This window comes from Gasterosteus aculeatus, chromosome 9 (assembly GCF_964276395.1).
Source record: "Gasterosteus aculeatus chromosome 9, fGasAcu3.hap1.1, whole genome shotgun sequence".
In the NCBI taxonomy this organism is placed as follows: Eukaryota; Metazoa; Chordata; class Actinopteri; order Perciformes; family Gasterosteidae; genus Gasterosteus; species Gasterosteus aculeatus.
The window spans coordinates 14,883,849-14,897,353 of record NC_135696.1 but is presented as its reverse complement, the minus strand read 5'-3'; the positions used below and the strand labels follow the sequence as shown (position 1 = coordinate 14,897,353).

General features: G+C 42.3%; 1 protein-coding gene across 1 annotated transcript; it reads right to left on the bottom strand.

Annotated features, from left to right (window-relative positions):
- Positions 1 to 685: 685 nt before the first annotated feature.
- Positions 686 to 12,170, bottom strand: mttp (microsomal triglyceride transfer protein). Its single transcript, XM_040187633.2, has 18 exons — positions 11,844 to 12,170; positions 10,342 to 10,526; positions 10,008 to 10,151; positions 7,712 to 7,819; positions 7,500 to 7,616; positions 7,259 to 7,398; positions 7,023 to 7,173; positions 6,537 to 6,694; positions 6,243 to 6,411; positions 5,914 to 6,021; positions 5,538 to 5,750; positions 5,213 to 5,424; positions 4,979 to 5,076; positions 4,581 to 4,702; positions 3,748 to 3,975; positions 2,890 to 3,014; positions 1,637 to 1,807; positions 686 to 1,534 (listed from the first exon to the last, which is right to left on the bottom strand). The coding sequence occupies exons 1-18, from the start codon at positions 11,902 to 11,904 to the stop codon at positions 1,387 to 1,389; spliced, it is 2,658 nt and encodes an 885-aa protein (XP_040043567.2). The 5' UTR covers positions 11,905 to 12,170; the 3' UTR covers positions 686 to 1,386.
- Positions 12,171 to 13,505: the final 1,335 nt, after the last annotated feature.

The following is a 13,505-nucleotide window of genomic DNA, read 5'->3' as shown; positions in this document are numbered from 1 at the left end:
ACACTAGCAGCAACTTTTACTTTGTAATATTCTGCATTAACTGCACTTTATTTCCTTCTCTCTACCGGTCATGATTATTGTGACTTTGTGCAGTGTCGTACTTTCAATAAATGGTCTCCATTAAAAACCTGGAGGAAAAATAAAAAACAGCCGAAGTGAATCAAATTGATTTATGCCAACAGAAGAGCACTCGTGGCATCTGCCAGCGTGCAAGGTTGGCTTTCTGGTGACACTGTAACATCACCCGGGCCGAGGCTTAAGTTCAACCTGACAGTTTGCTGCTGTGTTTACTCGGTTGCCGTGGATGCAGTGAGACTGGCAGACACTGGTTTACCCCCAGCTGCTCTTGTGGTTTCTAAAGAATCTACATTAAGGCCCAGTTGTTGTGTTTGGATGCCAGCAGGGGCTCTGATGTCACGGCTTCGACTCAAGAAAAGGCCAGATTTATTGCCTCACCTGGATCAACACGTGAGTCAGTCTGCTGGACATTTTAGTCAATATAACTGTTTTCATATGCTAATGACCTTGACTTCTAAACGTGGAGGACTGCACCTCTAAAAAGACAAAAATAACAAAGTCCCACAGCTTAATTTTAAACCCGGTGCCCCCATAGCGTTATTCCAGTTTTACATATTGCACAACACATAAACTTTGTTTTTGTTGTATCCATAAACCAAGCCAAAAAGTGTTTCCACTAAACATTTATTGTCAGCCAATTACAAATCTAACACACTGATCTCTTAGTATGAAAACTTGATGTCTTAAAACTACCGCAATGTTTTAAGACCAAGGCAATTACAGCCAAGTAAAAAAAAAATATATTCAAGTGTAGATGGATTCACGATTGGAGCTTCGATTTTACCCTAAAATCTTGCAAGTACAAAGTAAAGATAAAGCACACACGTTATCGCTGCAGGAAAAATTAAGAAGCGCCATCAGAATTATAGACATGGAATTGATTCATTTTACTTTGCTAATAAGTTAATTCAGGCGGGTGACAGTGATTGACACAAAACAATAAACAAATTGACATGTACATTTATACTGTAACTGTGTTGGGATGATTACAGTCGTATAGTTCATGCTGAGTATTATTACCCATCAAAGAAAACATGCATCCTGAGTGTGCCCATCATAAATACATTTTTCAGGAAATCCATAAAAAAGACAATTCAAGAATTCCTGATTTCAAACAAAATGTCAAATGAAGATGACTTAAATACACAGGAATGTAAACATTGCATGTTTTGTTACAAAGATAAAAACATTTGCATTCGCTCTTGCATGCTTTCAATGCACGAGGCAGAGGTGTGACAGCTGTCCCTGAATGCAATAAGCCCTCTTTGAGTGACAATATTCGTCCCTGGATAGTTCATGGCATCTCTTCTACCAACTGGAGTCAAAAACCTTCTTGCACATGTTTGAGTTCTCCTGGTGAAGAGGGAATTCGGAGCCGGGGACGAGCTGCTTCTTGCTGTTATGCGACACAACGCTTTTCCCCGATGACAAGCTCTCATACTTGGTCAGATATTCACTGGAAGCAGAACATCAAGAATTAGACCATTAGGTATTTGAAAGAGATGAAAACCGCGAATAGTAGAGACGTTTTCCCTAAAAAAAGAGGGTCTCTCTATACCTGACGGGGAAGGTAGTTTTGTCCATCTGCATGCACACCAGGAAGGGATATTCGGAAAACTGGACAGTGGTGATGAAGTCCAGCGATGCTTCTGTTTCAAAGCTGACCTCCACACCGGCTCTCATGAAGTCCATGTCCACTGTAACGTTGCCAGTGACCACTAACGCTCCCCTGGAACCATCCACGACAAAACATGTGAAAATATGCTTTTGAAACAAAACAATCAGAAACTTTTTTTTTCTTCCCTCATTTAGCTTTGTCACAACTACATTGGAATGGTTCTTGTTTGTGACCATTTATTTGTATAATACAGTTTGTATGCTGTAGACACTAACAAGCAGAGTTTGACTATCATGTAACAACTTCCTTTTATGTTTCAAACCAAAGTGCGTGCCAACCAGTTGAACATCCGACCTCCGTAACGATGCCAGTGGAGACATTCCCCTTGGTTCGTTCTGCTTCTATAGATAGACTACCAGTCTATTATCACGGTGGAGGAGCTACAACTATTCTGATCCATTCACCTGCCTCTGCTCTTGGCCTGCACGTATGGGTCGAATCCTCAAAAGTTCATCCCCAAGATGTGACCCCCAAACCGTGGTTAGAAAGTGGGACAGAAAATACTTTTTTTTTCCTCTGGAACATGCGTTTTGTTTTGGTACTTACTAACGTGTTTATGCAGAACCGTCTGTCTGCCGAGGAAAACCCACCCATTTGAATGTTAAAAATCCGCGGCATTGACCTTTAAATCCTGTTTCATCACCAGATGCCGCGAGCTAAACAATACCAGCGCGATTTAAATGCGTCGACCGCGAAGTTCTAAAATAGAGAAGCAGACAGCGCTGACATCATATCCACACAGACCCAGAAATGAGACGGACGTGGAGCACAATGCTGGAGCGGGTCCAACATGCTGGTGGAACAAATGAATCAGACAACAATTATAGACCATCTGAAGTTACATGAATCCAACATTAACAGAACTCTATTCGCAGGGCTTCGGCGCGGCTCGACCGTAAACTCGAAAACAAGCTTCCTCGCGGCCGCGTAGGTTGTTTCTATCACAACGGCCTTTGCCCTGCGGCTGCCTTACCTCATACTGTACACACAGGACTTTACAAAGCTACCCGGTGAGATAATGTATCACCCCAAGGCTGTGACCTGTAAACAGGGGGCCCTGCTTTGATTACAGGACGGGAAAAAAAAAAACACTCCTCCCGCAGTAGTGTGATTGTTGTGTCTCCGGACTGTACCTGTTGTTGACGCTGGTCTTGGACTCCCTGTACCACAGGCTGATCTCCATGCCTCCAGAGATGTCAATGGCTAACCCTCCTTGGAACTCGGCACTCGCCTTCAGACCGGACTGCAGCTGGATCACCTGGAGGGCCGAAGGGGGATGGGATTCATGCCCTGCTCGTCCGTTGGGTCATTCTGAATGAAACGGCGGCGGAGTGCTGGCGAGTGACGGGACGCAAACCGCACCACAAAGTCTATGCTTTGGATTCCCCACCATTCACGTGTTCTCTATCTGCCAATATGATTTGGCAACATACAGTTACTTCTGTGTAGCAACTGAATAGTTTAAAATTCTGTTTAAAAAAGTACAAACGATGCAGTTGTTTTTCTCAAGCAAGCTTGAAGAAAACCAAAAACAAATAAGTGTCTGTATTTAAACAGAAGTAAGATCTGTGGAAAGCATTTCGTAGGTCAAAACAGGCCATCAAACACAAGCAATTCACCGAGACGGGTCCACTACCTACCGATCACTATCAGCTGCATGGATGACTCATTACTACTGAATGTCACCCTGCTTATAACCTAATTGCATGTTAACTAAAGATTGAAATTGTTCAACTACTACTGCTACTATTATGTACTATTCTCAGCGTTTCCTCTAGGTTTACAACTTCAGTAGTAAACCTAGAACCTAGTAGTCGGGCAACTACTTTTTTTTAAATGATACAAATTTCAACTTTTTTTTACTTTCTATTACACACTTTTTCAGGGGCGGTGGAGGGGGGTGCCCTCCTGTCATAATGGTAGGGGGAACACTGATTCTGTTGTCTGGTGTAAACGGGGCATCGATGTGGTAGAAAGATGCGGCTTCTTACCTCAGAGTGATCAGTGAGCAGGATGAGACCCTTCACCACATTCATGGGCTCCCCGGACATGGAGAACATTTTGGACATGAGGTCACTGTAACCCTTGAAGAAGGTGACGGGCCGCAGCTGGACGTCGAACAGCAGAGCCGACATCCCAGCGAACGACTCCAGGTCCTCCTCTCCCTCGTCGGGCGTGGCAGCAATCAGTGTCTCCAGGCCCTGGGCCTCAATTGCCACCTGGGAAAAATGTCCAAATCAAAACAAAAGAAAGGTGGGGGATTTGTGTATGAAACCGTGGGTCAAAATGGGTTTGACGAGCCAGCGTTAAATGCCCTGAAGAAGACCTACATGGGCTTCTTTTAGTAATTTTGTCATCATAATAACGGCAATGAAATAATTTGTTTTCTGTTGGTCTTTGATTTTAGAATGCCAGGATAGGCTTCTTATTTACACATTTTATTTAAACATTTTCAAATGAGATTTTTTTTCTTTTAAAATGTTGTATATTTCGGGAAGACGGGAATATTATATATATATATAATATTTAAATATAATCTAAAAAAAGAAAAAATATATATATATATTTATATATATATATATATTATATATATATATATATATATATATATATACACACACACACACACACACACACACACACACACACACACACATATATATATATATATATATATATATATATATATATTTATATTATTTGACAAAAAACGTGCAAGGCTATATTTACAATTCTTGACCCTGCAACAGAGCTCCTGCTATTCATGCCCAGTGGGTTTTCTACATGTTCATGTAATCATCTAGTTTTATAGGGGTTTCCTTACCTGTAGTCCATGTAGCATCGCTCCTTTGCTAGCACCGTAAATGTTCATGTTGCTTCTCCTCAGGATCCCAGAGCCTGAATACAGGATATCCAAACTATATGTGGAGGTCACATCAGCAGATTCTGAAGAAAGAGGATTTTAAAGCATACAGTCAGCAATACACATACCGGTTGTAATGTTTCCTCAAAACTACGAGTTTCAAGGAGACGTCAAGCGTATCAAGCGTAAATGTTTAACCACCTCTACTCCTCTAATCTTACTTGATTGACCTGTGTTTGTACTGCATTACTTCACTGTTAGATTGTGTTAGCATCTTTTCATTCATTTCAAATTGAATATCTTAGAACACTGCATTTTGTACATTTTATTAATCATACAGATGAGGGTTAATTACTTACGTGCCATGAATCCTGAGAATGCAGATGATGATCCAACTTTTGCAAAACGGTCGTAGTTATGAGACACCATGTCCTTCATAGCTTGTTGCAAAACTTTGCTAAAAAAATAAAATAGATATATATTATACCACGAGTGCCTGCAATGTGCATCAATAAGATATTGTCTGTTAAACAAAATAATTGTTTTGGTCTGTGTTTTTTTGCTGTTGGACCATTGGATTGCCAATAACACACCTGGCTGGCATCTGGAAGCGGATGATGTCCTGGATCTTGGAGAGCATGTACTTGTTCATTTCATGAGGCAGGTTTCCGATAGACAGAAGCAGATTCTTGACCTCCATGTATGACGGGTTGCTGCTGAGGATGACGTCGGCAGCGGCAGCTCTCACGTTTTTCTCGTAGATCCGTTGATTCTGGTGGTAAACTCTGCCAACTGTGCGCTTCACCTGCGAACGAGGGAGCGCTTGGTTTCAGTCTCGGTTACATGCTGAGTAAATCCCCATGACACTCACAAAAAAACAAAAAAGAAAACAGGAGTGCTGCGTGCATCGCGTCTCACCTCATCGGTGATGAGGTTGACGTCGTATCTCTGCAGGGCAGTGAGCGCTATGGTGCTGTAGGCTCCCACCTCGGACTCTGCATATTTGGTAAAGATGGGGATGGCCTCGGGCAGCAGAGAGTTCTTCAGGGCCAGAAGATACATCTGGATCTCAGACTCCGCCTGCGCGCTGCCGGCACCGTCTAAAATCGTCTTCTTCACCTGCACCACTGTCTGAGAGGCACATGCACCGCAGGACATCATCAGGCAGTTGTGGGATTCTTTCGAATTTTGGTTTATGTTCGGGACGATGAAAAAAAAATGTTTATTTGTGTCTCTGTGAAAAGACAGTTTGCCAGTTTTTACGTTATCATTCAGTATATTGTCGGAAGCTCACCGGTAAGTTGCACCCTCCTTTCTCACAGAGTCGATGGACCAGTGCTCCCATAATGATCACCACTGACTCTTTAATGTCTGAGCTGCCGATCTTTCCCTTTGAAATATCCTAAAAGGAAAACAATTCTGTTAAACTTCACAAAAGTATAATATGACTTGGTTTTGAAAATTCTTTGTCAGGACTACATTTTAAAAGACTTAAAATAGTCTATTTTTCATTTTGATATGTTCCCTTCCCTGATATGTACCAGATGACAGCCGGTCTCATTCTGTCCTCATATGAGCAACAAGAAACGGTGTCAATTCTGTTAGTAAAAACATGACTCTCACCAACAGAACCTTGAGCATCCTCTCGTTGGGATGTGACGCAAAGCCACATGCGTAGAGAAACCTCTCCTGCAGAACAAAACCTTTGGCATCGGTGAAATTAAGGAATTCCAGCATTGCGTCCAACGAAGCAACGGTCTGGGAGGAGGTCACAGCATCCACCACCTGAGGCCTGAGCAGGAGGAAAGGAAACACAACGATGATCGGTGGACAAAGTTAAGAGTAATTCAAAGAAACGGCCCATCGATGCGGTCAGCCAGCTAACTAGGAGGTAGGGGGAAGGAGGAGCCTGTTTACAGAGATGTCTTGCTGGCACTCTTCAGCACTTTGAGGATCTCGTCCTTGGACGCCTTCCTGATGCTCTGGATGAAGGCGAGGAAGCTGCGAGGAGCCGTGGCTTTGGACAGGCTCGCTGGCTCCAGCTGCTTCTGTTGAGTTTGCCAATGTTCAAAAAGCTAAAAGGAGAGGGGAGTAGAAGAGAGGTCACCGTCAGTCAGTTAGGCGGGTCATTGTTCCCGTCATACAAGTTTCACAACAGACACGACAATGACACTGCAAACAGGACAATGGCTAGGAATAATTAACATCCTAATCATCCTAGTTTAGTATGTTAGAATGCTAAAATATTTGCTAATCCGTAATGTAAAGCTGATGGAAAACGCCGTGGGGTTTTGCAGTATTTCGTATTTAGTAATAGACCAAAAGAATTCGGACATACTGGCCCACATTGCCATCCGCCGGGCCGTATTTGTGTAGTAAGTAAAAGTAAAGTTTTGCACTCACTGATGGACAGCCCTTGCACTGGGATTTGACCTTTTCCGCAATGATACCAACGGCTGCCAGTTTGCCATCGATTGACTTCACCACCCCGGCCACATCTTTCCCAGCAGCCTCTAGTGGTCCAGCCTCTGTCCCCACCAACGCGAGGGTTTGCCTGGGAAGCAACCAATTTGAACGTTTTAAACCTCCTGTATTTGAAATGGCAGCTCCTCGCTTAATTCTCTGTTGCGGGGGCTCACCTGGACAGGACTTTAGCCGCGGCAGACCGGCGGGCGTTGACGGCCAGCGAGTGCGTTTCTTCAGCCACAGCCGAGCGGATGAAACCGTCTTCAAGTGTGAAAGTCGTAACTGAGCTGGACTTTCTACTCACGCCGAAGACCTGAGGAGGGACACGCCGAGGGGGGGGGGGGGTCGTTCATCAGCGACTCAACGCCGTTTGTATTTTTAACACGGCGATCAGGCCCGGGGGTGCAGACGTACCTGACTGTGAGTGGTGAATCCCGTCTCCTCCGTCTGACACGTATCCAGGATCTTTGTTCTCGTCACTTGGCCTTTTACTGCCACGTACTCAACCGTGCACCTTCCAGACACGTCGTTCTATTCCCGGACATTGAGTTTGTTCATATCAGTCACATATATTGAAATAAGAAGCACGTGAATCAATGGAATGGGAGCATTATCGCGCAGTTTACCTCGATGACCTTCCCAGTGTTGAGCTGCACTTGCAGTAAGCTGGCAAGCCCTCTTTTTAGGTTCTTGATGGTTGATGGTTCGGTCCAGTAGGAATAAAATGCTTTTGCCTGTAAAAGAAAGAAACACATTGAACCAAATTGTGTGGTTTGGAACAATGCACACAAAATGTATTCTGTCAAGCAAATAAAGAGGAAAGTGACCTACAGGGCCATACGTGCTGCCCTTCACAGCGGCTTACAGGGTGTCAGTTTTCCTTTTCACACTTGTGCATAGAAACGCATGCTCATGACATCAGCGACTATTTGCATTACATGCCGAAATAACATGTTCTTTGAAGTGCAGATCAAAAACAATACGTTGGTGTTAGCACTTTAAACTTTTAAAAAGGAGTCTATCTCAACCTCTAATTATATTCTGCATGCACATCGTCAGACGACATTGAGAATTCTGAAGGATTAGTAAATCTTTGGCTATGTTGCTGATGTCCTTTTAAAATAAGGGAACCAAAGCGAAGATAAAAAGGGAAATGTTAATCTTGGGAAACATCATTTCACAACACACAAGTTAAGCTTTCCAAAGACGGTTCAGTGGAGAAAGCGGCCCATTACGTCATCATCCTACAGTGTCTCCTACACCATTTGGGATTCATTTGTGGTGCTGCATTACGACATCAGCCAGTGAACACCGTAAATAGATTGTCCACTGCTACTCGGTGTGTCTTTCCTGTCACACTCCGCCGTGAGCGTCAACGAAATTAACAATACCACGGTACACACAGATTCTCAGTCGTCACACCACACTGGACCAGCTTTAATCCTGATGGTTAAAACAGCTGAAGACGGTCACAGAACTGTGAGTGTGCAGTTTATAGAATAAGATACAAAACATACAGAATGCTGACGTATCTTTTCTATATTTACTCTGCTTCACACTAAAAGTGGTATTACTTAATAAATGGCTCATAAACTGGAACCAATTGTTTTATTCACGGCGAGAGCATTTTACTAATGACCATTAGATCAGTTAAAATCCATTAATAAATAATTAATGTTCTTCTCTATTTGGTAATATATAATAGCATTATAATAAATGTCCACCTTAAAAGCTTGTTAATACACTGATATTGAGGGAATTCTCTGCAGAGCTTCCCATTTTAACATTCCAATTAGTCATAGGGATTAATTATCAATGATCAACAAAAAATAAAAAGGAATTTAGCATTAATAAAGTCCTTACAGTTTATAAAACCTGAATTCGTATTGAAGGTTTACTGTAAGGCCCAAAATCTGCTGTCATTATTAGTAGTAGTCACACTACTATTGCTGACACCATTATTTCCTTTGTTATCACTGACAGTGTACTACATCCACTACAGCTGGTATAACGAGTAGTCATTTTAAATAATTGTGCGCCTTACTAGTGTCAATATTTGAATCATTTCTGTCGTATGCATTGAATGTGTTCAGCACACATGGCATCCATTGCACTTTTTCTTGTGAGGGTTTCGGGACGCAGGATGTCGCATGTGGACAGATTACAAAGCCCCATGAGGAACATTTGTGACCATCTAAAACTACTGAGTTGAATGATCTTAATAAATCCGACGAATGGACCGTTATCCTCCCTTTGTTTAGGTGTTAGGTGTGTAGGTGTTCTACAGCGTGGAGTATTTGACCAAACAAGTGGCATGTGATTTTCCTCCTGCAGCTTTAAATGACATATCAACCATTCAACGTGGCACAATTCCTTGTGTAGCAATTATCCTTCGTAGGATACGGCTCATTGAGATAATGACTTGATAAGAGTTTGGCTTGAGCTCAAGCATCTCGCAGCCAGTGAGATGACAGCATGAAACGTATCCTCCAACGGGAGACTAGTCAGATGAGGCTGGCTCATTACTCCTTTGACCCTCGGAACCTGCAGACCTTTGCACACAAGGACACGCAAACATGCACACAAACAGACACAGACACGCACACCCACACACACACCTGCTTGTTGTTTCCCCTGCCAGCATCATCACTGCAGCGCAATGAAAGTGGAGTGCGTAATGATTCATGTATAAGATCATAAACCTGCCCTAAACAACTATTTATATAATATCCATAAATTACTCTCACTTAAATGATAAAAACTTTTCAACTTTGACATAAATATTCACTCTTTATACTAAAAGATGTTTAATTGCAGCAATATGCAGAAAAAAGATTAAAGCCGGGTAAATTACAATTACATCTGCAATGTGAACTGTTAAAACTAAATCCTTGACAAAGCAGCAATTAGAGGCTCTCTTACCTTTCCATTTCTTAGATGTAGTAAGAATGGTTTAGTGAGAGCGGCCAGGTTGGTCTTCCCTAGAACGCTTTCTGCAGTGGATCCATGGAGGACATTCTTCTTCTCTGATCGCCGGGACGCAGGACCGATCCTCACGTTTGAGATCTAAGAACCATCTAAGAAAGATTAATTCATCTCGACCAAAGCAGCTTCTCCGGATTTTTCCGGAGCTGGTGAAGGTCTGCCTTCACCAGTTAATTCAAAAAGTCTGTCTGTCAGGAGAAATAAATGGACGGTTCGTACTCTCAAAATGACATTGCGTCTCACGCCTTAACATATGACTTGACGGACATACCGCCAGTTGAATTAGCTGGTCGTCTTTGCTGCCGGGGTCTCTCCACACCAGGTTGACGTCCACATCGCTCGAGATCTTGTAGCCAGCGCCGCCCTCTTTCGACCCCCTGGTCCTGTCCAGCAGCACATCAGTGGTGTAGCTGAATTTGTACAGCTGGTTGTTGTTCAGCCGGGGTCCGGCAGCGCCTGGAGGAAAACAACAGGAAACACAGCTGGTGAGCAAACATCTGTGAAGAAAGTGGGGTTGATCTTCTATACGAACACGGTCGTATTGGAGGGGAGTGAAGATCGGTCTTGTAGACTAAAAAGGTCTTTCTACATGAAATTTTCTTAACATTGTCAACGGTGTGTCTGTCCATTGGTTTAATTTGATGTATGTACCTTATGGACATCAGTTGAAACCTGAAATAGAAATCTAATACCAACTACATGTGGTCAGTTTGCTTGTCGCTGTAGCGGTTTCCAAAACTCTTTTGGGAAAAACAGACAATAAGTACACATTGGATATTGGGTGAAGTGCAGTGTTATTTTTGTAGTTTCTTACAATTCCAAAAATTGCTGTTTAGGAGACAATGTTCAAATGTATCAGGTTAAAAGAGGAGACTTTTTAAACAAGCCCCACTTTGGACGCTCTTAATGAAAATGTAACTTTGACAACAATGTTCGCTCTGATGAATGGACTCAAAAAACTGTTTTGTTACATTTAATAATAAAAGTTTCTAAAACTCTGTTGAAAGGGCTGTTCTAGCTCAATTATCAAATGTGATTGTGATTGTTGATTTCATTAAGGTCACTTCCATAACAAAAACAGCTCTGTTTCTTTCATTTTTTTTGTGTTTCTTTTACAGAAACATCTGCTGATAGCGTTGGGATGATTCCATCAGGCGCCATTAACAAGGTGCGTTCAAGCCGAGAGCAGATAAAAATCGCTGACGAGCTTTTCCAATAGATACAACGATTAGGCCACGAGGGGAGGCAGACTGACGTGTCAGTATTTCATTCCATCACTAGTCAGTCAGGAGCGCCGAGCTATAGTTCAACAAATAACACACATGTTCTGTCTTTCATCAACAGCTGACGTAGATTCTTGGACTTCAGAAGCGTAACAAACAGAAATGAGGTGTTTTGTTGTGTTTTATCTTTCTTATCAATCAGTCATGCCCCAAAGCAGCACAGTGTGAATGAAGACAGTCCTGAATAGGAGATTGACATTGTGGCCTCTGTAAGATCTTCTTTGAGGATTGATTCATTTTGGAGATAGATCAGAGGTAGAATAAAATGAAGCTTGTCACTTCTCATCAATGACTTTCACCAAAAGCACAATTGTGTCATTTTGAGCTTAAAATAAACCCTTTTGGAGTCACGTCCACTAACTGAGCATTAAGAAGAAATATCCTGTTCCCAAATACACGCATTCAACCTGTATTAAATAATCGATTAACAGCTACTTTCGCCCCCCAAACAACACACTACTTCCCACTGAAACCCCCCCTTAAAACTCACCTTTGACAGAAGCTGAGACAGAAGAAGCTGCACAAAGCAAGAACACAACGTGAGTTAACATTGTGTGTCCTCTCGCTGTGGCCGAAGGAAAACGAACCGGGAGTCAGTGTCCAACTAAAGGGCCAAAGAGGAAGGCGAAGCAAGTCCGAGCGTCTCCTATCATGTTTTATCGGAAGGGAGGGCAGACTCCAAACTCCACGCTCAAGTACTAAGTACGAGATAACCAGCAAATCATTAACCGGGGGAGCACAGATTTGGACAGGAACTTCTGCAATTGATAGACGCGTCCATGGGGCTGCTGCTGCGCATGCGCGCGCCGCCGCGTGATTGATTGATTCAATCAATACAAACGGGATTATCGGGTTTTTTTCTTCTTTTTTTCTCCTGTTGGTTAAGTTTCCGCCGCAAGCTCTGCTCCCCCCCAAAAAACAAACCATAGGCCTACAGTTATTACTTATTTCTAATAAATGTCAGACGATTTGAGCAAAAATATGCGGTTCCGCACATAAAGAGCACATTTACCTGGAGAGGTCCGAGAGACGTCCTTGTGTTGGACACCTTTCACCATTTCGTTTCTGCACAAGATGAACAGTTGGTACTTTGTGTGTGTGTCTTCGTCGGTGGAGGAAATGGGCAGTCTGTAAGTGAAACCAGCCCTCCAGCTCAAATTACAACTTCTCAGTGGACCCAAAACTCTGGGGTAAGCTTTTAAGTAGGGTACGGATCCTGTTGATTTGTCCAATTTGAGACTTGATTACTCCATAAAAAGTGTTACAGGTCATTTGGGTTCTAGCCTCTATCTTGAGGGCAATTTCCCACAATGTGTTTATTTGAGATTCCATCAGCATTAACAGGTTATCCTTAAGTTCTCGCTATCATATAATATCATACTATACATTGCTTTATTATTATATTGTCATGGAATTCAAAGAGCTGTGCTTCACTTCATTTGAGGGTTTAAGTTCCTCTTTGTCTTCATTCACGTTCATATATTCACATAATCATCCCGCATTAATCATCTTACTTACATAAAAAGAGAGGAATGGTTCTACTGCTCTGTACCATCGTAATGAGATGTTTAGTTCTTCATCTCAAGTTTTCAGGTTCGTACTCGACCACTCAAGTAAATGCACTTGAATTCCATTGTTGAACTCTTGTTGAAAATAAAGATAATTGTGTTGACAGTGGATGCATTATTCTTTTAGTTTTTGGCTTGCAATCCACATCGTTCAATACCCTTATTGTAAAATGTCTTGCTTACAAAAGTCAGCTTTATAACTGTAATGTAATGCAAAAATACTTCTTCATTAGAAACACAAAGAATGCTTCTGTCGATCAAATATCCAGATCATAAGAAGATCAGATTGAGGGAATTTAGTTGACCGTTAATCCACGTGTGAATGTGTCCGGGATTGATTACTTCAGGCCTTGTTCCCTACTGAGCGTAGAAAAGGGCCGGAAGTAACACTCAGGCATCTGGTCAAAGGTCAGATCATAGCTTTGCAATAAATGTTCTGATAACACAGCAAACTAATAAGTGCATCAAAGCGGAGTATCTAAACTATAAATGATCATGGTTGTGTTGAAAGAAAAGTGTGTGTGTAATCTATGTTGCTCTTTGTGTGAATCTTTGAGGTTTATTTTAAGCGAAAAACAGAAAGA